A 23150-nucleotide genomic window follows, 5' to 3' on the forward strand; every position below is an offset into this window, starting at 1 on the left:
GCTGACGCCTCAATTAAATATATAGACATATGATTGATAAACTTACAGACCTGTATATAAAAATGATAAATTCTGATTTCTCTATGTAAATGTTTACATATGTATGGCGTGACCAACTGTACAGACCATCAAATTACTTGATGAGTAAAGTATATTTTTGAAATTTTAAAAAAAACTGCCCTCCCCGTTGTTTCTCCGGCACCTTCCGAACAATCGTTACCTTGGAAACGGTGCTGCCATTTTCAAACAGACAGCGGCTCCGGCTGGATTTCCAACGGCGGACGGACTGATGTTAATGCCGGATTCGTTCTTCTATCGTGTGTTATCATATTTTTTTTTAAAAAATCGCGAGTTGCCGTGCAGTAATTCATCGTGCCGCCGGCTGAGTGGGAGTTTTGTGTTGCCGAGCAACGCGCCCTCCTGCCGACGCACACAACACTGAGGAGCTGGTCTCGGCGGATGGAGGATGGAGGAATCCGCGCTCTGCCAGTGCCTCAAAGAGGGAGCAGACCTCGAGGCAGAGAGACAGGTAACATTACAGCACAGCAAACCCCTGTGCTACACTCACCATATCCATCACTGGGAACTGGGACTGACTCAAACGTCTCTTCACCCGCATTCTCCAATTAGTAGCTACAGCATGACTGGTTTCAGAGTCCTTTCCAGAAATGCCACTGCACACCTCTGGAGCAGGTGGGACTTGAGCCTTGGTCTCCTGGCTCAGAGGTAGGGATGCTACCACGAGAGCCCTGGAGACAACTAGACCTGCAATGGCATGAGAAACTCAGCAAGGTCCGGCAGCATCTGTGCAGAGAAAGCAGCTTCAGGACCACTGAGCTTTTTCCTATGGACAACATCACTTATTTACATAAACAGAAATTGCTGGAAAAGCTCAGCAGGTCTGGCAGCATCTGTGCTGAGAAATCAGAGATAACATTTCGGGTGCAGTGAACCTTCCTCAGAACACCGGACCTGAAATGTTAACTCTGATTTCTCTGCACAGATGCTGCCAGACTTGCTGAGCATTTCCAGCAGCTTATGTTTTTGTTTCTGATTTATAGCATCCACAGTTCTTTCGGTTTTTATCACTTATTTACAGATGGTGAATGTACTCAACCTGAAATATAAATGTGCCTATTAAAATATCATTGGGGAAGCATGTAGTACAATTGAGAACTTTTTCCCTCAACTTAGTTGGAGTTTCAATGTTGATACTACAGTGCATTTCTTACTGAATGGATTTATAGAATGAAACAAACAGCCTAGTTTTGGAGAGCTGTCATTTCGGACTCAAAACGTTAAATCTGTCTTTCTTTCCACAGATGCTGTCAGACTTTCTCCAGCAATTTCTGTGTTTGTTTCATTATTTCCAGCAGCTGTGTATTTTATTTTTAATCAAGTGTATTTTTATAATAAATGTAATGTCATTTACATGAAATATTTGCATGAAATCACATTATTTGCATGAAATGACAGCCTGGTGTGAGCCATAGCTTCATTTGTGTGCAGCCAATTTATCAATAAATGCTGACTTGATTTATACACAATAGTTGGATTATCAACGATTTTATTGAGGGCTGTCTCACTGTCGATTCTTCGAAGGATGCTGTGGCCTAAAGTCACTGAGGAGTGCCAATGCCTGAATTGGTTGAGAACAAGCAAAGTTAGACACAGCTAGTATTTATCCAGAAAGGATTATTTGTCAATCAAACAAGCATAAAGCTGCAAGTTAGGCTGGAAATACATGAATTGCAATTAAGGCTTTTCTTAAAAAGAACTTCTACCATTGTAATTTCTTTGAAAATATGCCAGAATGTTTTTGGAGTTGCTGTTATGAGTTCCTAGATTTGTCAGAGTGTTGCTGCATTGAGCAGGTAGCCTGCCACCACTAAGGTGCTTCAATAATGATGGTGCCTCTGGATCGGCCGCATCACAGGGAATGGTGTGGGATCTGTGGAGCGAAAGCTCTGCACAGTGCTCTCCGACAACTTAGAGTCATGGACTATTATAGAACGGAAAGGACCTTTGGACCATTGTGTCCAGGCAGACATCAAGCGCCCATCCACTTTAATCTCATTTCCCAGCACTTGCCCCAAAGCCTTGTTTGCTGTGGCATTTAAAGTGTTCATCTAAATATTTCTTAAATGGTGCAATGATTCCACTCTCTGCCATTTTTTCATGTAATGAATTCCAACTGCCCACCACTGTCTGGGTGAGATAAGTTCCCCTTAAATCCCTTCTAGACCTCCTACTCCTTCCCTTAAATCTATGCCCCCTACAATTTGACCTCTCTAAAAAGGGAAAAAAATGTATTTCTATCAAACTTATCTATGTCCCATAGTTTCCTAGACATTAATCAAGTTTCTCATTGGCTTTCTCAGCTTCAAGGACAACAGTCCTAGTCTACATAGTCTCTCTTATCTGAAACATCCCAACACTGGCAACACCCTGGTAGGTTTCCTTTTCATCCGCTACAGAGTAATCATATCCTTCTAAAAGTGTGGTGACCAGAACTGCTGTGGTCTAATAATGTCCTATACAGCTTTTTCATTTTATTTGTGGGATGTGGACATTGCTGGCTGACGAGCATTTCCTACCCGTTTGCAGTTGCACTTGCTCCATCATAATCTCCCCAACTCTTGTTTTCAGTGATTCAAGAATTAACTTATGTATCCCATATGCTTCCCTAACCACCCTATCCACTTGCCTTGTTGCATTCAAGGATCTATGGAGACTGAGGTCCTGCAGATTCTGTGTGAACCCTAGAGTTCTACCATTACCATGTACTCCCTTGCCTTTTTAGTCCTCCCAAAATACATCACTTCATACTATTCTGGATCAAACTCCATCTGCCTATATATATCTTCATATAGGCTAAAGCTTTCCTCCTCACTGTTTACCATGCTATCAAATTTTGTGTCACCTGTGAATTTGTCCAAACATAAACGTAATTTCGAAATTCAAAATGTAGTCCTGCTCAAAATCACACCTCACCATACAGCAGGTGGGTGATAAGATTTAAGAACTGTCAGCAGAAATAGTCAACTCTTTTCTGTTCTGAGAATTGGTAGGGCACAGTTCACCAAGTGACATAGAGTCATAGAAACATACAGCATAGACCCTTCATCCAACCAGTCCGTGTTGACCGTAATCCCAAACTAAACTAGTCCCACCACCTGTATTTGGCCCACATCCCTCCAAATGTTTCTTGTTAATCTATTTATCTAAATGTCTTTTAAATGTTGTACCCACATCCACCACTTCCTGAGCAATGAAGACAAGCAAGTTAAATGCCTACTTATTGACTCTACTGGTATGTGATGCAAACTTCAAAGGATTATGTACCTGAACACCTAGATTTCTTCATTCTACAACACAACCCATGGCTTTACTTTTAATTGTATAAGTACTGCCCTTGTTTGTTTTACCAAAATACAATACCTCGCATTTATCCAAATTAAACTCCATCTGCTACTTTTCAGCACATTGATCCAATTGATCAAGATCTCTTTGTAATCTGAGATAACCTTCTTCACTGTCCACTTACCACCAATTTTGGTGTCATCTGCAAACTTACTGACCATGCCTTCTATATTCTCATGTAAATCATTTATATAATTGACAAACATAAGTGGACCCAGCATCAAACCCTGTGGATACCACTGGTTACAGGCTTCCAGTCTGAAAAACAACCCTCCACCATTACTCTCTGTCTCCTGCTGTAAACACAATTTTGTATCCAATTGGCAAGCTCACCCTAAATCCCATGTGATCTCACTTTAGTAATTAATCTACCATGTGGAATCTTGTCAAAGGCTTTACAAAAGTCCAAGTAAGCAATGTCTGCTGCTCTGACCTCATCAATCTTCTTAGTTACTTTCTCAAAAATCTCAATCCTATCTTTCAAATCAAATCCAACAGTTTACCCACCACCAAAGTTAGACTCATAAATCTATAGTTCCCGGACTTCTCACATCCCTTCTTAAATAAAGGCACAACACTAGCCACCCTCCAATCATCTGGCATCTCACTCATAGTAATAGATAGTACAACCATTTCTGAAAGAGGCCACAATTTCCTCCCTAACTTCCCATAACATCCCGGGATAGTCATCAATATTTGTTTCTCTGACTTCTCTAGCCTCCACTTCTTTCTCCACAGTAAAAACTGACATGAAATATTTTTCTAAATGTCTCGCTCATCTCCTGAAGCTTAACACAAAGCCAACCTCTCTGATCCTTTGGGGGCCCTACTCTCTCTCTCTAGTTGCTCTCTTGCTCTTAATGTACTTGTAGAATCTCTTTGGATTACCCTTAAACCTTATTTGCCAAGGTTATCGCATATCCTCTTTTACCTACCTGATCTACGCCTATATCATGTTGTACTTTCACATATTCTGTTGAAAAAAATCTCTTGAAATCTTGTGGTAATTTGAAACATGTTTTAAATTTCTGTTGTTTAATGAAAACCTTTTCAATACATTTTTAAGACCATGTTTTTAAAAGAACACAAAGGAATTGCTGGTGAAATGCAGCAGGCCTGGCAACATCTGTGAGAAGAAAGCAGCATTAACATTTTGAGTCCAGTGAGGGCCTCAAGTCTCAACACTACATCTGAGCCAGAAAACCTGGATTCAAGTCCCACCTGCTCCAGTGGTGTGTCAAAACATGACTGAACAGATTGATTTAAAAACACTTGTAGTGATATTCTGTGTTCACAATGATTGATGTCCCATAGCCACAATAGCTTCCTTTTGTTATGAAGGTGTAAGGGGTACTGTACCTTTAAGAGAGTTGAAGGACTTAGAGACGAACACAGAATACTGGAAAATTTACAGTGTAACATTTGGTCCAGCAGCTAGCAGTATCTGGGTTGCAATGAGACAAAAGAAAATTCAAATTCGGCCAATCAGTTTAAATTATGCCCCAAGATATTAAACTCCAATCAAATTTGAATTTGGTATTTTGACAATATTAAAACTAATGAAATGATCTAATGCTTTGGGGCATAAGACAGGGAAAAATTGCACAGTTGGGGGACAACTGCCAAAAGGCCAACAGATGTAGGCTGTTAGTAAGAACTATCTGAGAGGTACCTGTCTGGAGAAGGAGTTTGCACAGGAAAAAAGATCGACACAGGCCTGGAGAGCAAATCTATGGGGAAGATACCAAGAGAAGATTCGACAGCTGGCTGGTTATGAAATTTGATTTTTACTGTAAATCTTAATCGGGGATTTTATTGGACTAGTATTGTTGGTGGAAGGTAAAAGATAGGTTTAAGTAAATGAGTTATAAATAGTTGTTTATTAATTATTCTATGTTAGACTTGAAAAAAAAATTAAAGTTGTTAATTTTTACTTTAAATATTGACTTTTGGGATAGTTCTTTACCTCTCGAATGTTAACAGATTACATCATGGGTTATATCATGTCTGTGTTGCAGGTTTTAATTGGCAGGGAGGGTTTACCCAGTATTGTAACAATTTGGGGGCTTGTCCGGGATTTGAACTGGTTCAGACAGATTTGAATAGATTTGGGGATATGAAAAATCTCATCAGATTTAAACACTTGCAGGTTAGTGTTCTAGCTGTTTAAATAAAACATAGGTGAGACAATTTGTTTAATTTCAGTGACTTGTGGTTGATTAAATTAAAAGTGAGAGAAATGGCTTTTAAAATTTCTAAAGAGGTTTTGGAATTTGAAGATGATTTCAAATTTGCCAAGAAAGTTTAGAAGGAAAGAAAAAGGCCATACTTTTAGAATTAGCAAATAAGTTAGATTTGGGTTAACCAAAGACAAAAGTAAAGCTGAAAATGTAAGGGAATTACTCAAACACTTAGGTGTATCAGAGGAACAGACAAGTGCAGTGGAGGCAAAACAACTTAAACTATAATTGAGGAAAATGGAATTAAAAGATAAACAAAGGGAGAGAGAAGAAAGAGAAAGAAAAAGAGAAGAGAGAGAAGAAAGAGAAAGAGAGGGAGAGAAGAAAGAGAAAGAGAGGGAGAGAAAAAGAGGAAGAGAGGGAGAGGAAAAAGAGAGAGAGAGAAGGTTCTTAGCTAAGCAAGGAGAAAGAGAAGAAAGAGAGAGAGAAAGTGAGAGAAGAAAGGAAGAGACAGAGAGAGAGAATTTAAACTTGAGAAGTTGTGAATTGGTCAGCAAAGTTAACAGGATGGAAATTAAAAGAGATTAAAGCGCTGCCACATTTTGATGAGAAAGATGTTGAAGCCTTCTTTATTTCATTTGAAAAATCGGCTCGGCAGATGGAGTAGTCCAAGGATTTATGGGAAATGCTAGTTCAGACTAAACTGGTAGGTAGAACTAGTGAGGTATTTGCTGCACTGTGAGATGATGGGTCAAGAGATTATGAAGAAGTTAAACAGGCTATTTTAAGTGCTTACGAATTGGTAACAGAAGCATACAGACAGCGGTTCAGAAATATAAAGGAGGAACTAGGTCAGACTTATGTTGAATTTGAAAGAATTAAACATAGTCATTTTGATAGATGGTTGCATGCTTTAAAGATAGATAGGATGTTTGAGGCTCTAAGAGAGATTATTTTGCTGGAGGAATTTAAAAACTCACTTCCAGAGAATTTATGTGGAGGAACAGAAAGTTCAGGAAGTGAGAGAGGCAGCAGAATTAGCAGATGAATACATGTTGGTGCATAAGACAAGCTTCTAGCCAGAATTTCATCCTGTGAGGAATAGAAGTTGGGAGAAGGGGAGATCCTACACTATGAAAGAAAGAGTAGAGAACACTGGTTACCACAGGTTAAAGAAGCCCAAGAGGGTGGAAAGGAGGCGAAAGACCTCAGGTGTTTTCACTGTAATGGAGTAAGATACAGAAAATTACAGTGCCGGTGGTTTCAGGAGGGCACTGGGAAAAGGTGTTTTCACTGCCAAAAGGTGGGATATGTAAAGTCACAGTTCTGGTTGTTAAAGAAAGGCACTGTGGGAAAAGAAGCTACGCCAGTGGCATTAGTGAAGGTAGTAATGGAGACCACGAGAAGAGCTGAAGAGCAGGACAGTGCACAGCCTAGGCCGGGGCTGGGTATGGAGTTAGTGCCTGATCTCTACAAACAGTTCAACTCTGTGGGTGAAATTTACTCATAAAGACAAGGGGAGAAGGACAAGAAGTTATAATTTTGAGAGATACAGGATCTAACCAGTCGCTGATAGTAAGGAATGAGTGAATATGCACTCTTTCTGATCTGTTCCCTGAGAGTGTGGTAATTTGTGGGACAGATGGACAAAAATTTAGCATTCCCCTGTGCAAGATCAGGTTGGAGTGCCAACTCAAGACTGGGGAGTAACATTGGGAGTGATTGACAGAGTGTCAGCTCCAGGAATTCAGTTTGTTCTTGGGAATGATTTGGCAGGATCCAAGGTGGGAGTGATAGCCTTGTTGTGGAGAAGCCCAAGGAAGACCAAAAAACTGAAGAATTAAAGCATAAATATCATGTTTTTCCTCCCCAGACTATGTATTAACCAGATCCCACTATCATAAGTCACAGCACAAAGCACAAAGATGAAGGAGTTGAGGTTCAGTTAGCGGATACCCTGTTTGACATAATGGTGCAGGAAAAACCTGAATAGGCAGAGGGTCAGGCAGAAGTGTTTAGTCCTGAAAGGCTAAGGGACTTGCAACAGCAAGACAAGATGATAAAAGATGTATATGTGGATGTGTATTCTGAAAAGGAGGCAGAGAATATCCCTGAGGGTTATTATCTGAAAGATAGAATCCTCAGACAGAAACGGAAACCATGGCTGGTTAGTGCAGAAGAGAAATGGACCGAAGTGCACCAGATTGTGTTGCTGGTAGCATGCGGACAGGAGGTGTTATGGATAGCACATGAACTACCTATAGGAGGTCATCTAAGGGTAGGCAGGACTCAAGCTGAGGTACAAAAACATTTTTAATTGGCCTGGAATGCACAAAAATGTGGTTAACTTTTGCTGTATGTGTCATACTTGCCAATGGTAGGTAAGGCACAGGCGGTATTAAAGTCAGCACCTTTGTTGCCAATTCTTGGTTATAATTGATTGTGTAGGTCCCCTCCCGAGAACTAAAAGTGGGAACCAGTACTTGTTAACCATAATGAATGTGTCCACCAGATTTCCGGAGGCAATTCCATTACGGAGTATCAAGGCAAAAAAGGTGGTAGCTTTCTTCACACAGTATGGGCTGTACAGAGAGATTCAGTCGGAATAATCGTCAAATTTTACTACTAGGCTGTTTAAGGAGGTTATGGATAGCTGAGGTATACAACACTTTAAATCAAATACCATCCTGAATTCCAGGAAGTTTTAGAAAGCCGGCATCAAACTTTGAAGACCATGTTGAGAGCATACTGTCAGGATTATCCGAATGATTGGGATAAAGATATCCCATTTGTATTGTTTGCCATTAGAGATGCCCCAAATGAATCTACTCAGTTCATTTCCTTTGAGTTAATATTTGGGCATGATGTGAGAGGCCCTTTGAAATTAATTAGACAAAATTTGATAGGAACAAAGTCGGAGATCTCACACTTAGATTAAGTATCGGAGGTGAAGGAGAGATTAAATTAAGTAGGTGAGTTAGCCAAACAGCACCTAAAGAGGCACAGAATATAATGAAGCAGGTGGCAGATAAAAGCTCTGAGACCCAGATATTTTCCCAAGGGGATGACATCTTAGTACTGTTACTAGTGATAGGAGATCCCTTCAAAACCACGTTTAGTGGTCCCTATCAAATTGAGAAAAAGTTGAGTCAGGTGAACAATGTAGTAAACTTGCCAGATAGAAAAAAAAGGTATTGAGTATGTCATGTGAACGTGTGGAAACTGTATTATACTAGAGAGAAAGAACTGGAGAAACAGGTGTTAGTTACTGCCCTGCAAAGTGAGGAATCAAACCAGATGATGTGGATTTTGATGTGCCTCAAAATAGATTAAAAAATGAGGAGGTCCTTGAGGAGTGGGATAGTTTAGTAAGCTATTTGTCTCATGAGCGTAGGAAGCAGTTGAAAGGTTTGTTACTGCAGTAAAAGGACATATATACAAATCAGTTGGAGAGGACTAATGCTATTGTACATGAAATAGACGTAGGGACTGCTGTTTCAATAAAACAACACCCCTATTAGCTTATTCCTTTCAAAGCCAGACAGGTCTTGACGGAGGTGGAAGCCATGCTTAATGAGGATATCGTCGAACCAAGGCAGAGCAAATGGAGTTCGCTAATCGTCTTAGTTCCCAAACCAGACAGGACCCATCAATTCTGTGGATTATCAGAAGGTCAATGCCATGACAATATCGGGCTCATATCCAGTTCCGAGATTGGAGGACTGTACTTTGAAAGTTGGACAAGTGAATAACATCACCAAGTTGGACTTAATGCGTGGTTGTTGGCAGGTACCTTTATCAGAGACAGTGAAATAAATTTCTGCGTTTGTAACCTCAAATGGGCCAAATCAGTTTAAAGTGATGCCCTTTGGAATGAAGAACGCACCTGCCACATTCCAAAGACTCATGAACAGAGTTGTGGCTGGTTAACAAACTGTGCAGTCTATTTGGATGATGTAGTGATCTTTAATAAGTCCTGGAAAGATCACATGGTACAGTTGGCAGACCTCTTTGAATGACTACGAGAAGCAAAACTGTGAACAAACTTAAATAAAACTGAATTTGCGAAAGCAGAGGTGACATTCTTGTGACATAAAATTGGTCATGGAAGGTTGACCCCATGGAAGGCAAAGATGCGGAGGAATGGGATTGTGGGAGACATTGCAGTTTGGATCAGTAATTGGCTTGCTGAAAGAAAACAGAGTTGTAGTTGATGGAACATGTTCATCTTGGTGTCCAGTTACCAGCGGCGTACCGCAAGGGTCGGTGTTGGGTCTACTGCTGTTCGTCATTTTTATAAATGACCTGGATGAGGGCTTAGAAGGGTGGGTTAGTAAATTTGCGGACAACACTAAGGTTGGTGGAGTTGTGAAGGATGTAGTAGGTTGCAGAGAGACATAGATAGGATGCAGAGCTGGGCTGAGAGGTGGAAAATGAAGTTTAATGTGGACAAGTGTGAGGTGATACACTTTGGACGGAGTAATCGTTATGCAAAGTACTGGGCTAATGGTAAGATTCTTGGGAGTGCAGATGAGCAGAGAGATCTCGGTGTCCATGTACACAGATCCTTGAAAGTTGCCACCCAGATTGACAGGGTTGTTAAGAAGGCATACAGTGTTTTGGCCTTTATTAATAGAGGGATTGAGTTCCGGAACCAGGAGGTTATGTTGCAGCTGTACAAAGCTCTGGTACGGCTACACTTGGAGTATTGTGTACAGTTCTGGTCACCGCATTATAAGAAGGATGTGGAAGCTTTGGAAAGGGTGCAGAGGAGATTTACTAGGATGTTGCCTGGTATGGATGGGATGTCTTACGAGGAAAGGCTGAGGGCCTTGAGGCTGTTCTCGTTAGAGAGAAGAAGGTTGAGAGGTGACTTAATAGAGACATACAAGATAATCTGAGGGTTAGATATGGTGGACAGGGAGAGCCTTTCTCCAAGTATGTGAACGGCAAACACGAGGGGACACAACTTTAAAGTGAGGGGAGATAGCTATAAGACAGATGTCAAAGGTAGTTTCTTTATTCAGAGGGTAGTAAGGGTATGGAATGTTTTGCCTGCAACGGTAGTAGGTTCACCAAGTTTAAGTGCATTTAAGTCGTCATTGGACAGGCATATGGACGTACATGGAATAGTGTAGGTGGGATGGGCTTCAGATTAGTATGACAGGGCGGCGCAACATCGAGGCCCGACGGGCCTGTATTGCGCTGTAATGTTCTATGTTCTATGAAGGTCATCGAGGAATTTCTATGGCCAACCTCCAAAAGAAGAGGTGCTTCAATTCTTTGGACTCAGCGGATTCTATCAGAAGTTTGTTCCAAACTTCAGCAGTGTTGTGGCATTGTTAACTGATTTGCTGAAGAAGAGCACAAAAGTTATGGTGGACAGGATAATGCCAGGAGACATTTGACCATTTGAAAGCAATATTAACCACCAAACCAGTTTTAGCAATACCAAACTTATAAAAACCTTTGAAAGTCTCCACTGATGCTAGTGACATAGGAGTTGTACCTGCATTGCTACAGGAAGATGAGGATGGGATTGAACTGCCTGTTGGTTACTTTTCAAAGAAACTCAACATGTAGCAGAGGAAATATTCTACAATCAAAAAAGAAGTCTTGAGTTTGATACTGCCCTTACAACATTATAATGTGTACGTCATGAAGAATGTGTTGTAGACGGTTGTGTACATGGATCACAATCCTCTTACAGTCTTATACTGCTTTAAAGACAAGGATATGAGACTATTTAGTTGGAGTCTTATGTTACAAGCTTCTAATTTACAAATCGTACATGTTACGGTTGGGAGCATGTAATTGCAGATGTAATTTCGCAGATTTAACTGATAACGTTTAGATGAGATTTGTATTTGTTTAATGTTTTATATATATAGGTGTATTGGAAGAAGTTATGGTGAACTTAGATCAAAGTTATCTGTATGTTATGCTAATGCGTTAAAGAATAGAGAAAGGGAGATCCAAGATGGCAGTCATCTGAGTGGTCTGCTATTCTGGGCTCTGTGCCATACCTCAGGGCAAGGTGGACCTTTACCACCTCCTCACCAACCACCCCCAGGAGAAAAAAGTGCTAATTTAAACTTGCTGATAACCTGGAGCTGCTGGAATTGTGTGTGACATATTTAAGGCCAGAATGAAAATGAAGTTGCCTAAAGGAGTACAGCAGGTAGGGCACTCCCCTACTACATCGGCGGTACCTGCAGCCAATGCTCAAACTCCCTGGGTGGCCCCTTTGGATCTAATGGGACAGCAGCATTTATTTGGCAAACTCCGAGAGAAGATTGAAGCAGCAGTAGAACCACTATCTGCCATGCTGAAAAAGCATGAGCAGGAAATCCAACTACTGGACCGAAGAATGGAGGCAGTGGAGGAGAGGACCCCACATTGGCAACCGTGACGGAGATCTTGAGAGGAAGGATCCAAACACTGGAAGACCAGGTTCGGGTCCTTCAGGAACAAGTCGATGACCTGGAGAATGAAAATAGAAGAAAAAAAGTACGGCTCGTGTGTCTTCCGGAATGCGAGGAAGGCCAGGACCTCGTTGGCTTCCTGGAGGAGTGGCTCCCGAAGTTTCTGGGGCTGGAGTTGGAGTCAGGCCTGGTGAGCGTGGTGCGGGCCCACCGGATTGCAATGTATGGTCCTGTGCCCCCGCGCGGTCCTTGTGCAGCTCCTGTATTATATAGAAAAATAGTTAATAATTGAAACAGCAAGAAATCTGGGAAGAAATTCCTTGGCTTTAATGCACAAAGGCTCAAAGATAATGTTTTTTCAGGACTGCTCAAGAGCCCTAGTTAAGAAGAGAAGGGTATTTGATGAAGTCAAGCAAGAATTAAGGGACCTGAACATTAAATATTCCTTCAGGTATCCGGGCGTGTTGCACTTCGCCCATGGAGGGACGATATAGAACTTTGACTCCGCAGAAAAGGCGAAGGACTTTATGAATTCTTTGAATTAAAAGATTCGAGTCAGGGTGGGAGGGGAGGGTACATTGTTGCGGACAATGGTATGGATTTTTTTAATTGCCCCTTCTTTTCTCTTTTCTCTCCCCTTTTTTTGTGGTTATTGGCTTTAAACATACTGCCTTGATGTAAAACCAGAATTATTTTATATATCAGTCGTATGGGTATTATCTAGGACCCTTTTATTTACTGCTGTCCTTTTGATTTTGTATTGGGGGTGGCTATATCTGTGGTTAAGATGAGTGGAGGGGGATGGGCAGCCATTGTTAACTCTCAGAATGTAAATAACAGGTTTTCCTCATTTGTGAATTGCCTGTGGCTAGGGTATGGCCTCAGCTAGAGGGAGTTAAGATGGTAGCAAGGATTGTGAGGAGACCCCACTTTGAGCAAGGGGAAAGATCTCTAATGAATTGGGGATTATTTGGGTGTTTGCTTCAGTTAAATGTAGTGATTAGTTTTTTTAGTTGTAGTAGTTTTTGTAGGAGTAGTTTTTAGACTTCATAGAGTTAATGTCTTTGTCACTCATCACACCTCAGAAAAGCATCGTCCTCTTGGGAATACCACGGGTTTCCCTGGATGACCATGGCTAGTGATTTGTTCAGATGGGACACCTGGAATATAAACGAGAGCCATTCCCCAATTAAAAGAAAGAAGGTGTTGTCAAGCCTTAGGAAGGAAAAAGGGTGGATGTCGCCCTACTGATAAGGAACATCTGAAACCTACAGGAGGGGGGTTATGACAGGGTATTCTTCTCCTCCTTCGGCTCTAAGAGTAGAGGAGTAGCTATACTGGTAAGAAGGAACCTCCCTTTCCAGATAATGGAGCAAATTAAGGACGAATATGGATGGTTCATCATTCTTAAAGCTCTAATACATGGAGAAGAGTATGGCATCCTGAATGCGTATTGTCCCCTGGCGCACCCTCTTAAATTTCTAATTGATGCAGTTGCTAAATTAATGAATATTGGGGTGTGCCACACGATCATAGGAAGGGATTTTAATCACCTAATAGATGCTGAAGTTGACAGGGTGCCAAGGGGCCCGACAGGTATGCCCGGGCAATCCAAGCAGTTGGTGGACATGTGTGAGGAGTTGGGTCTAGTGGATGTGTGGAGGCATCTCCAGACTAATGGAAGAGACATTACTTTCTACTCCAACCCATACAAGCGCCATACGCGAATTGACTTTTTTTATGCCAATTGATGGTTTAGACAGAACATTGGTATACAAAATTGGGATTATAGATGTCTTGGATCATGCGCTAGCACTGGCGCATGGACCCATTTCTGTGAAGGGATAGCAAACATGTTGAGTACATCAGAACGAGAGGCTTTCTAGGATATCGACTTGGGTACGACCAGTAATCTAGCAATACTTTGGGAGGCCACTAAGGCATATTTACGAGGCCTGACCATTTTGTATTCTGCGACTAGAAGGAGGCAGAGGAAGGAGCAATGATGGATGCTGGAGACCCGGCTGCAGATAGCGGAGGAAACATAATATAATAGGCCTTCATTGGTCAAGCTGCAGTGGGTTACGGCCCTCCGGGCAGCTCTCAACTCATTGCACACATAGATGGCAAAACAAGAGGCCTCCTTTGCTAAACGAAGATTGTTTGAACTTGGAGAAAAGCCAGGTACATATCTGGCATATTTGGCTAGGAGGACAAAAAGCTTCCCAATCTATTAAGTATGTCAGGGAGAAGGCTGACATGGTTACCTGTGAGTTGAAGAAGATCAATGTTAGATATAGGGAATACTTTGCAGAACTATATCAGTCGGACGGAGGCAAACATGGTGCAGTGAGATTGCAATCCTTTTTTTTGAGAATCTGGACTTCCCTGGTGTAAACGCAGAACAGGCTTCCCTGTTGAATGTGCCTATAATGCTGCAGGAAGTGCAGGAAACAATAAGGCATCTCCAAGGTGGCAAAGCACCAGTGCCAGATGGATTTCCAAGTAAATTCAATAAGGAATTCATAAATGTATTGGTGGAGCCACTTCTGGGGATGTAAAACTATTCATATGCAGAGGATTGTCTGCCACCCTCTCTCAGGGAGGCTAATTCATTTTAAAGAAAGGGAAAGACCCTGAAGAATGTGCTTTAGATTAGATTACTTACAGTGTGGAAACAGGCTCTTTGGCCCAACAAATCCACTACCGACCCGCCAAAGTGCAACCCACCCAGACCCATTCCCTTACATTTACCCCTTCACCTAACACTACGGGCAACTTAGCATGGCCAATTCACCTAACCTGCACGTTTTTTTTGGATTGTGGGAGGAAACCGGAGCACCCGGAGGAAACCCACGCAGACACGGGAAGAATGTGCAAACTCCACACAGAGAGTTGCCTGAGGTGGGAATTGAACCTGGGTCTCTGGCACTGGGAGGCAGCAGTGCTAACCACTGTGCCACCATGCCATCCACGGGCCATTATCATGATTGGGCCGAATAGCCCTGATTAAGATGAATGTTCTTTCTCGCCTGCTGTACATTGTCGCAAAGATGTTACTACAGTTGTTATGGGGGATTTTAACATGCAGGTAGACTGGGAGAATCAGGATGGTATCGGGCCTCAAGAAAGAGACTTTGTGGAGTGCCTCAGAGATGGATTTTTAGTGCAGCTGGTGCTGGAGCCGACCAGGGATAAGGCGATTCTGGATCTGGTATTGTGTAACGAACCAGAATTGGTCAGTGACCTCGAAGTGAAGGAGCCGTTGGGAAGTAGTGACCATAATACAATAAGCTTCAATCTGCAATTTGAGAGGGAGTGGGTACAATCTGAAGTGACAATATTTCAGTTGAATAAAGGGAAATATGGAGCTATGAGGGAGCAACTGGCCAAAGTTCAATGGTATAATACCTTAACAGGGAAGACCGTGGAGGAACAATGGCAGATATTTCTGTGTATAATGCAGAAGATGCAGGATCAGTTCATTCCTAAAAGGAAGAAAGATCCCAGGAGGAGACATGGGCGGCCGTGGCTGACAAGGGAAGTAAAGAAGCATATAAGGTTAAAAGAGAAAAAGTATAACTTAGCGAAGATAAGCGGGAAAACGGAGGACTGGGAAGCTTTTAAAGAACAACAGAGGATTAGTAAGAAGGAAATACGCAGAGAAAAAATGAGGTACGAAGGTAAACTGGCCAAGAATATAAAGGAGGATAGTAAAAGCTTTTTTAGGTATGTCCAAGGCAAAAAAATGGTTAGGACAAAAATTGGGCCCTTGAAGACAGAAGCAGGGGAATATATTACTGGGAACGAAGAAATGGCAGAGGAATTAAATGAGTACTTCAGATCTGTGTTCACTGGGGAAGACACAAGCAATCTCCCTGAGGTAACAGTGGCTGAAGGACCTGAACTTAAGGGAATTTCTATTTGCCAGGATTTGGTGTTGGAGAGACTGTTAGGTCTGAAGGTTGATAAGTCTCCGGGACCTGATGGCCTGCATCCCAGGGTACTGAAGGAGGTGGCTCGGGAAATCGTGGATGCGCTGGTGATTATTTTCCAGAGTTCAATAGAATCGGGGTTGGTTCCTGAGGATTGGAGGGCGGCTAATGTTGTGCCACTTTTTAAGAAGGGTGGGCGGGAGAAAGCAGGAAATTATAGACCAGTTAGTCTGACCTCAGTGGTGGGAAAGATGCTGGAGTCTATTATAAAGGATGAAATTACGGCACATCTGGATAATAGTAACAGGATAGGACAGAGTCAGCATGGATTTATGAAGGGGAAATCATGCTTGACTAATCTTCTTGAATTTTTTGAGGATGTAACTCGGAAGATGGACGAGGGAGATCCAGTGGATGTAGTGTACCTGGACTTTCAGAAAGCTTTTGATAAAGTCCCACACAAGAGGTTAGTGAGTAAAATTAGGGCGCACGGGATTGGGGGCAAAGTACTAGATTGGATAGAGAATTGGTTGGCTAATAGGAAACAAAGGGTAGTGATTAACGGCTCCATTTCGAAATGGCAGGCAGTGACCAGTGGGGTACCGCAGGGATCCGTGCTGGGACCGCAGCTTTTTACAACATATGTAAATGATATAGAAGATGGTATCAGCAATAACATTAGCAAATTTGCTGATGACACAAAGCTAGGTGGTAGGGTAAAATGTGATGAGGATGTTAGGGGATTACAGGGTGACCTGGACAAGTTAGGTGAGTGGGCAGATGCATGGCAGATGCAGTTTAATGTGGATAAATGTCTGGTTATCCACTTTGGTGGCAAGAACAGGAAGGCAGATTACTACCTCAATGGTATCAAATTAGGTAAAGGGGCTGTTCAGAGAGATCTGGGTGTTCTTGTCCACCAGTCAATGAAGGCAAGCATGCAGGTACAGCAGGTCGTGAAGAAGGCTAATAGCATGCTGGCCTTCATAACAAGAGGGATTGAGTATAGAAGCAAAGAGGTGCTTCTGCAGCTGTACAGGGCCCTGGTGAGACCACACCTGGAGTACTGTGTACAGTTCTGGTCTCCAAATTTGAGGAAAGACATTCTGGCTATTGAGGGAGTGCAGCGTAGGTTCACGAGGTCAATTCCTGGAATGGCAGGATTGCCTTACACGGAAAGACTGAAGCGACTGGGCTTGTATACCCTTGAGTTTAGAAGACTGAGAGGGGATCTGATTGAAACGTATAGGCTTATGAAAGGATTGGACACTCTGGCAGGAGGGAACATATTTCCGTTGATGGGGGAGTGCCGAACCAGAGGACACAACTTAAAAATACGGGGTAGACCATTTAGGACAGAGATGAGGAGAAACTACTTCACCCAGAGAGTGGTGGCTGTGTGGAATGCTCTGCCCCAGAGGGCAGTGGAGGCCCAGTCTCTGGATTCTTTTAAGAAAGAATTGGATAGAGCTCTTAAAGATAGTGGAGTCAAGGGGTACGGAGATAAGGCTGGAACAGGATACTAATTAGGAATGATCAGCCATGATCATATTGAATGGCGGTGCAGGCTCGAAGGGCAGAATGGCCTACTCCTGCATCTATTGTCTATTGTCTATTGTCTATTGTCTATTGTCTATTGTTGCTACCCAGACAAGTGTTACGGAGGCTCAATGGTTGTCTAGGGTCTTTTATTTGTACAGACCAATTTCATGGTTGAATGTAGATTTTAAAATCCTATCCAAGATGCTGGCTGTGAGGTTGGAAAAGGTCCTGCCCCATATTATAAAAGAAGATTAGACAGGTTTTGTTAAGGGCCGTAGCTCCTCCAACAATATCAGGAGGGTAATGGACATAGTGCAAGTATGCCAGAAAAGATTGATCCCAGCATTACAAACGGTGCTAAGTCAGATAATTTTAATAATTGGGAGAGGTAGTCGACAGTGGTGTCCTCTCTCACTCTGTTATTCACCTTGGCAACTGAGCTGTTAGCTGAGGCTATCAGAAGGGATCCTGAAATAGCGGCGCCAAGGGTGGGAATGGGGGAGCATAAAATCACGGCGTCCTTTCGTTCTTGACCAATCTGGAGAAGTCTGTTCCTCGATTGACTCAAACAATTAATTTATTTGGCAGTTTCTTGGGCTACAGGATCAACTTTACAAAATCAGAAGCTATGCCGGTGAGGGGGATTAGTGGAGATGCCTAATCTGAAGAATGGAATGCAGTTCCCGTTTGGATGGTCGTCAAACAGTTTTTTGTATTTGGGAAATTTTATTAACCTTCCTTCCACCAGCTGTCTAAAGCTAACTATACAACTATTGGAGAAGATAAAACAGGAATTGTAGTGGTGGGAGGGGTTACCGTTAACATGGTTGAGCTGAATAGTCCTGATTAAAATGAATGTTCTTTCTCGCCTGCTGTACCTCATGAGAATGCTCTCGTTATTGCTACCCAGACAAGTGTTACGGAGGCTGAATGGTTGGCTAGGGTCCTTTATTTGGTGTCACAGGCACCCTCTAATTAAATTTACCAAATGGCAGCATTTGCAGGGTGAGGGAGGGGTGGATCTTCCGGATTTGAAGAAATATCAAATAAGCGCCCTGTTAGCATATTTTGGTGACTGGGTACAGGGGAATTCAGAGTTGATTTGGCTTGAAGTTGAAGCCTTGCACTTGAGATGTTCTCTAGTTAATTTATTATTTATGGATAAGATGAAATCCATGACTGAGTGGTGTAAGAATCCAATCATTTTAAATATGGTGAAAACCTGGAGGATAATGAGGCAAGACGAGGGCAATTAGTCTAAAACCTTGCCATTTACTCTGTTGGTGGGAGCCCAAGGATTTAAACCTGAGGCAATGGACTCCTGGTTTAAGTTATTGGAGAATAAGGGAATCTCATGCCTGGGAGGTTTGTTCGAGGGGGAGGTCTTGATGACATTTAGCCAGTTAAGTCAGAAATATGGGCTGTCTAATAGTCTTTTCTGATACTTTCAGATAAGGGATTATATATAGGGGAAGACCATATTCCTGGCTCAGTTTTACAAGTCAGACATGGAGAAAAGAGTACTCCGGTGTACGGATGCTCTTTCAGTCAGTAGTTTGTATCATTTACAGAAAGGTTGTGCCTTGGGGGACATGGAAGGACTCTGTAGGACCTGGAATCGGGAGCTAGGAGAGGATATTTCATTGGAGGTATGGGAAGATATATGGGAAAATGTAAGGAAAATTTAATTATGTAACAGAGCGCAGGCCATGTAATTGAAGATCTTACACAGGGCTCATATGGCACCAGAGAGGCTAGCTAAATTCAAGAGAGGAGCGTCATCAAGGTGTCCCAAATGTAAAATTAACATAGACACTCTCACACACTGCTACTGGTCATGCTGTAAGATCCAGAGATACTGGAGTGCTATAGTAAGGGAGCTAAAGGACATCCTGGGGATTGAAATTAACGTGGATCTGGTATTCCTTCTTCTGGGGTTGCCAAATTTGCCCTCTCTGGGGGAAATGGGAAGAGATTGTCTAACATTCTTACCCATTTTGCGAGGAAGAACTTTCTAGTGAATTGGACATCTGAAAAATCACCAGGTCTTATCGGGTGGCGTAGGCTGGTGTTGGAGCATCTCCCCCAAGCCTACCTCACAAATATGGTTCACCATAAAATGGAGCATTTTTACAAGACGTGGCGGCCCTTTTTAAATTATATTGATGCACACTTATCAGTAATATTAATTAGGGCCCATGGTATAGCTGTGGGAATCAGTATGGGTACCTGTGGGCCCTGGGAGGGGGAAGCTGGGGGAAAAAGAATATGGGTGCACCCAAGGATGGTAGCATCAGTGGAGGCATGATGAGTGAAATAGAATAAAGTAGTGAGATATAATTTAATTTAAGTTACTTCAATTTAGTTTAATTTAATATTTAATTAATTTGTCTGTCGTTTAGTTTAAGTAGAAACGTTTGTTCTGGCAGGTTGTTCATTACTAATAGTATCGTGACATGACTTTGTTGTACTGCCTCTGCTTTTCTGTTTTTTGGTGTTATTCCTTTTTTTGTATACAGATGTTTTGTAAAAAATTTAAAAAGATCTTCAATAAAAATATTTATTAAAAAAAGAATAGAGAAAGATGAAGCCATCTTTTCATTGTGATGGTTCATTTTTTTCTTAAGGGGGAGGCGCTATGAAGGTGTAAGTGGTATCTACGTACCTTTAGGAGAGTTGAAGGACATAGAGAAGAACATGGAGTACTGGAAAGTTTACAATGTAAAATTTGGTCTGGCAGCTAACAGTCCCTGGGTTGCTATGATACTAATAAAACAAATTCAAATTTGGCCAATCAGTTTAAATTATGCCCCAAGATACTAAACTCCCATCAAGTTTGAATTTGGTATTTTGACAATATTAAAACTAATGAAATGATTCGATGCTTTGGCGTATAAGACCGGGAAACCTTGAACAGTTGGGGGAGAACTGCCAAAATACCAACAGTTGAAGGCTGCCATTAAGAACTCACTGAGAGGTAACTGTCTGGAGAGGGGGTTTGCACAGGAAAAAAGACCAACACCGGCCTGGAGAGCAAATCTACAGGGGAAGATACCAAGCGAAGATTCGACTGGTTATGAAATTTGAATTTTTTTTTTAGATCTTAATGAGGGGTTCTATTGGACTAGTATTGTGGGGGTGGGGGGGGGAGGTAAAAGATAGGTTTAAATAAATGAGTTATAAATAGTTGTTAGTTAATTATCCTCTGTTAGACTTAAAAATATTAAAGTTGTTAATTTTTACTTTAAATATTGACTTTTGGGATAGTTCTTTGCTTTTCGAATTTTAACAGATACAGCATGGGTTAAATCATTTCTGTGTTGCAGGTTTAAATTGGCAGGGAGGGTTTACCCCATGTTGTAACACTTTGTACAAATCAGCAGACTGTTTTACCCTGATTGCCATTGACTTCATTTTTCTAGGATTTCTTAATGTCAAGGACAGTATCTCTCAACTCTCCTGACCCTCTGAATTCAAGCTCTTAATAAAGTTTAGAATCAACTGGCCCTGACAAACTGAATATTGACAAGTAGTTTGTGGCGCATAAGTACTGCTCGATGAATTTTTAGTAACACCTTCCATCACTTTGCTGATGATTAAAAGTAGACTCATTAGATGGTAATTGGATGGAATTGATTTGTTGAAGTTTGGGATCATCTGTTGCCAGTTATGTTCCTCAAGTGCAGTGGCCTGCCTCAGAGGAAACCAATTTTGCAGCAAGTTCTTCAAACTGCTTTGGGCCATTAAGTTGAAATTTCGCTTGTTGGCTTTAGATATTGGTTTCTTGTCTAAACCAATATGGCACACACTTCCAGTTTGTAATGAATGTATGCTTCCTGTTCTTTATGTAGTAGACTTAGGCAATTATTAGCACTTTAAAAATGGACACAGTGCCCATCAATTTCTAGGCTATTGTACTGAGTTTGATGCTGGGAATAATAATAATTTCTCGAAGCCAACCCTGGGAGAGATGCTAGCAAGTGCAGTACCAGTAAGAGCACTAGCACCTTTTCAGACTACAGAAAATCCCATTATTTTGAGGAGTCCAAGTAAGAACAGATTTTGGAGTGTCTGCAGGAATACGGTGGTGGGATTCAGGATTCTAAGGCTAATGTTCAACAGTATATAGTATTTGGCAGACATGTGTCTGATTGGTCCAGGTCGTCTGCAACTGAAATTTCTTATCTCTTGTCTGACACCACAGCCCACACAGCTAAATCTGCTGCGATTTCACATGGTGTTTGCCTCCACTGTCCTGCCTATGATAAAATACTGGCTACAGAGCCGGTATTTTATCATAGGCAGGGCAGTGGAGGGGCCTTATTCGGCCCTTTAATTGACTACCTAATGGCTTCAATGGACCTAAGGGCAGTCAGGCAGCCTGATGACTTCCCCAGCTATCATAAACTTTCAGACAGACTGGGGGTAAACAGACAAGCAGTGAGATTGTGCTTTGCTCAATTTTATATACTCCTTTATATTCTTCACAACCATTGCCAGAAATTGTAAAACCCAGCCCATTAGTTTCAAATGAAACATTAAAATGAGGGTCCATACATATTTGCCTGTTTACTGGATGCGCCAAATGCAATGACACCTTTCGACAAAGAACAAGTGTGCTCTGATTAACTTTTGCCTCATTACAATTTTTGAGGTCTTGCTGTGTCAAGGTGTTTGCTGCACCTCCTATAACAGGGATCATGCTTGAGAATAATGATGAACAATGAAGCATGTCAGGTTATTCCGGGGATATGGAAGGTTCAAGTGAAGTTCTCTCTTTCATTTGGTTCTTTATACTTACTTTCATTAGTGTTGAATTTTCATAAACTGGATTAGCCCATCTGAAATTGAACATGACCTCCCAGTAAAGGTCATTGTTCATTAGAATCAGTCCTTGGGTTTCCAGGTATTGAGGTTGTTTTCCAGATTTGTCTCTTTCATTTACTTTTCGTATTTCAAAATTTCTTTTACATCTAATGTATATGAAAACATATCAGCTGATTTTTAATTAGTGTGACACATAAAATTCAGTCGTTTCATATTTATAATTTGAAATTTTTGTTGCATTTTACAGACACAGAATAAAGGAAAGCTGCCAAGGAGTGCAGTCTCATTTTTACCCCAGTTACCTGCGGTAATGTATTTGTAGATAGAAGTCTAACACAATGTACTATATTCTGTACTGCACTATAGCAAATTATTTGAATAAATTGGAATCTCAGGGTCGTGTTTCTAATCTTTAAATTGATTATTGTGCATCAATGTCCAGAGACAATCAAATAATATAACTATATAGTTGGCTTTTGGCAGCAAAGAATATAACAAAACAGAATAAATTTATCACCCAAATAACAATAGATGTTATAGATGGAGTGATTTTATGGAAGTGGTTTAAATTTTAGGTTCTGATGATCACTTTGCAGTTGTTTATCATACTATCACATAATCATTTGCAATGATGGTTCAAAAGCAACTATGAAACTAATTCAGATCTAAGAATTATTGTGTGGGAATGTTTTTGATGAAAGTCACAGACTTGAAATGTTAACCCTCTTTCCTACTGCATTGATTCCATTGATATTTCTGTGGTATTCTCTGTATTTTCTTTGTGTCTCGTATATCTGTGCTGATTCTTAATACCCTAT

At 41.4% G+C, this 23150-nt stretch overlaps 1 protein-coding gene across 1 annotated transcript in view; it reads left to right on the top strand.

Moving 5' to 3' along the window:
• Positions 1-259: 259 nt before the first annotated feature.
• Positions 260-23150, top strand: part of dnah7 (dynein, axonemal, heavy chain 7) — a 398230-nt gene continuing 375339 nt past the window's right edge. The window contains exons 1-2 of the mRNA XM_072578963.1: positions 260-529; positions 22580-22639. Coding sequence (XP_072435064.1) covers positions 467-529; positions 22580-22639 — 123 coding nt within the window. The 5' untranslated portion in view covers positions 260-466. The remainder of the gene's footprint in view (positions 530-22579; positions 22640-23150) is intronic.

The sequence above is a fragment of the Chiloscyllium punctatum genome, chromosome 10, assembly GCF_047496795.1.
Source record: "Chiloscyllium punctatum isolate Juve2018m chromosome 10, sChiPun1.3, whole genome shotgun sequence".
Classification (NCBI taxonomy): Eukaryota; Metazoa; Chordata; class Chondrichthyes; order Orectolobiformes; family Hemiscylliidae; genus Chiloscyllium; species Chiloscyllium punctatum.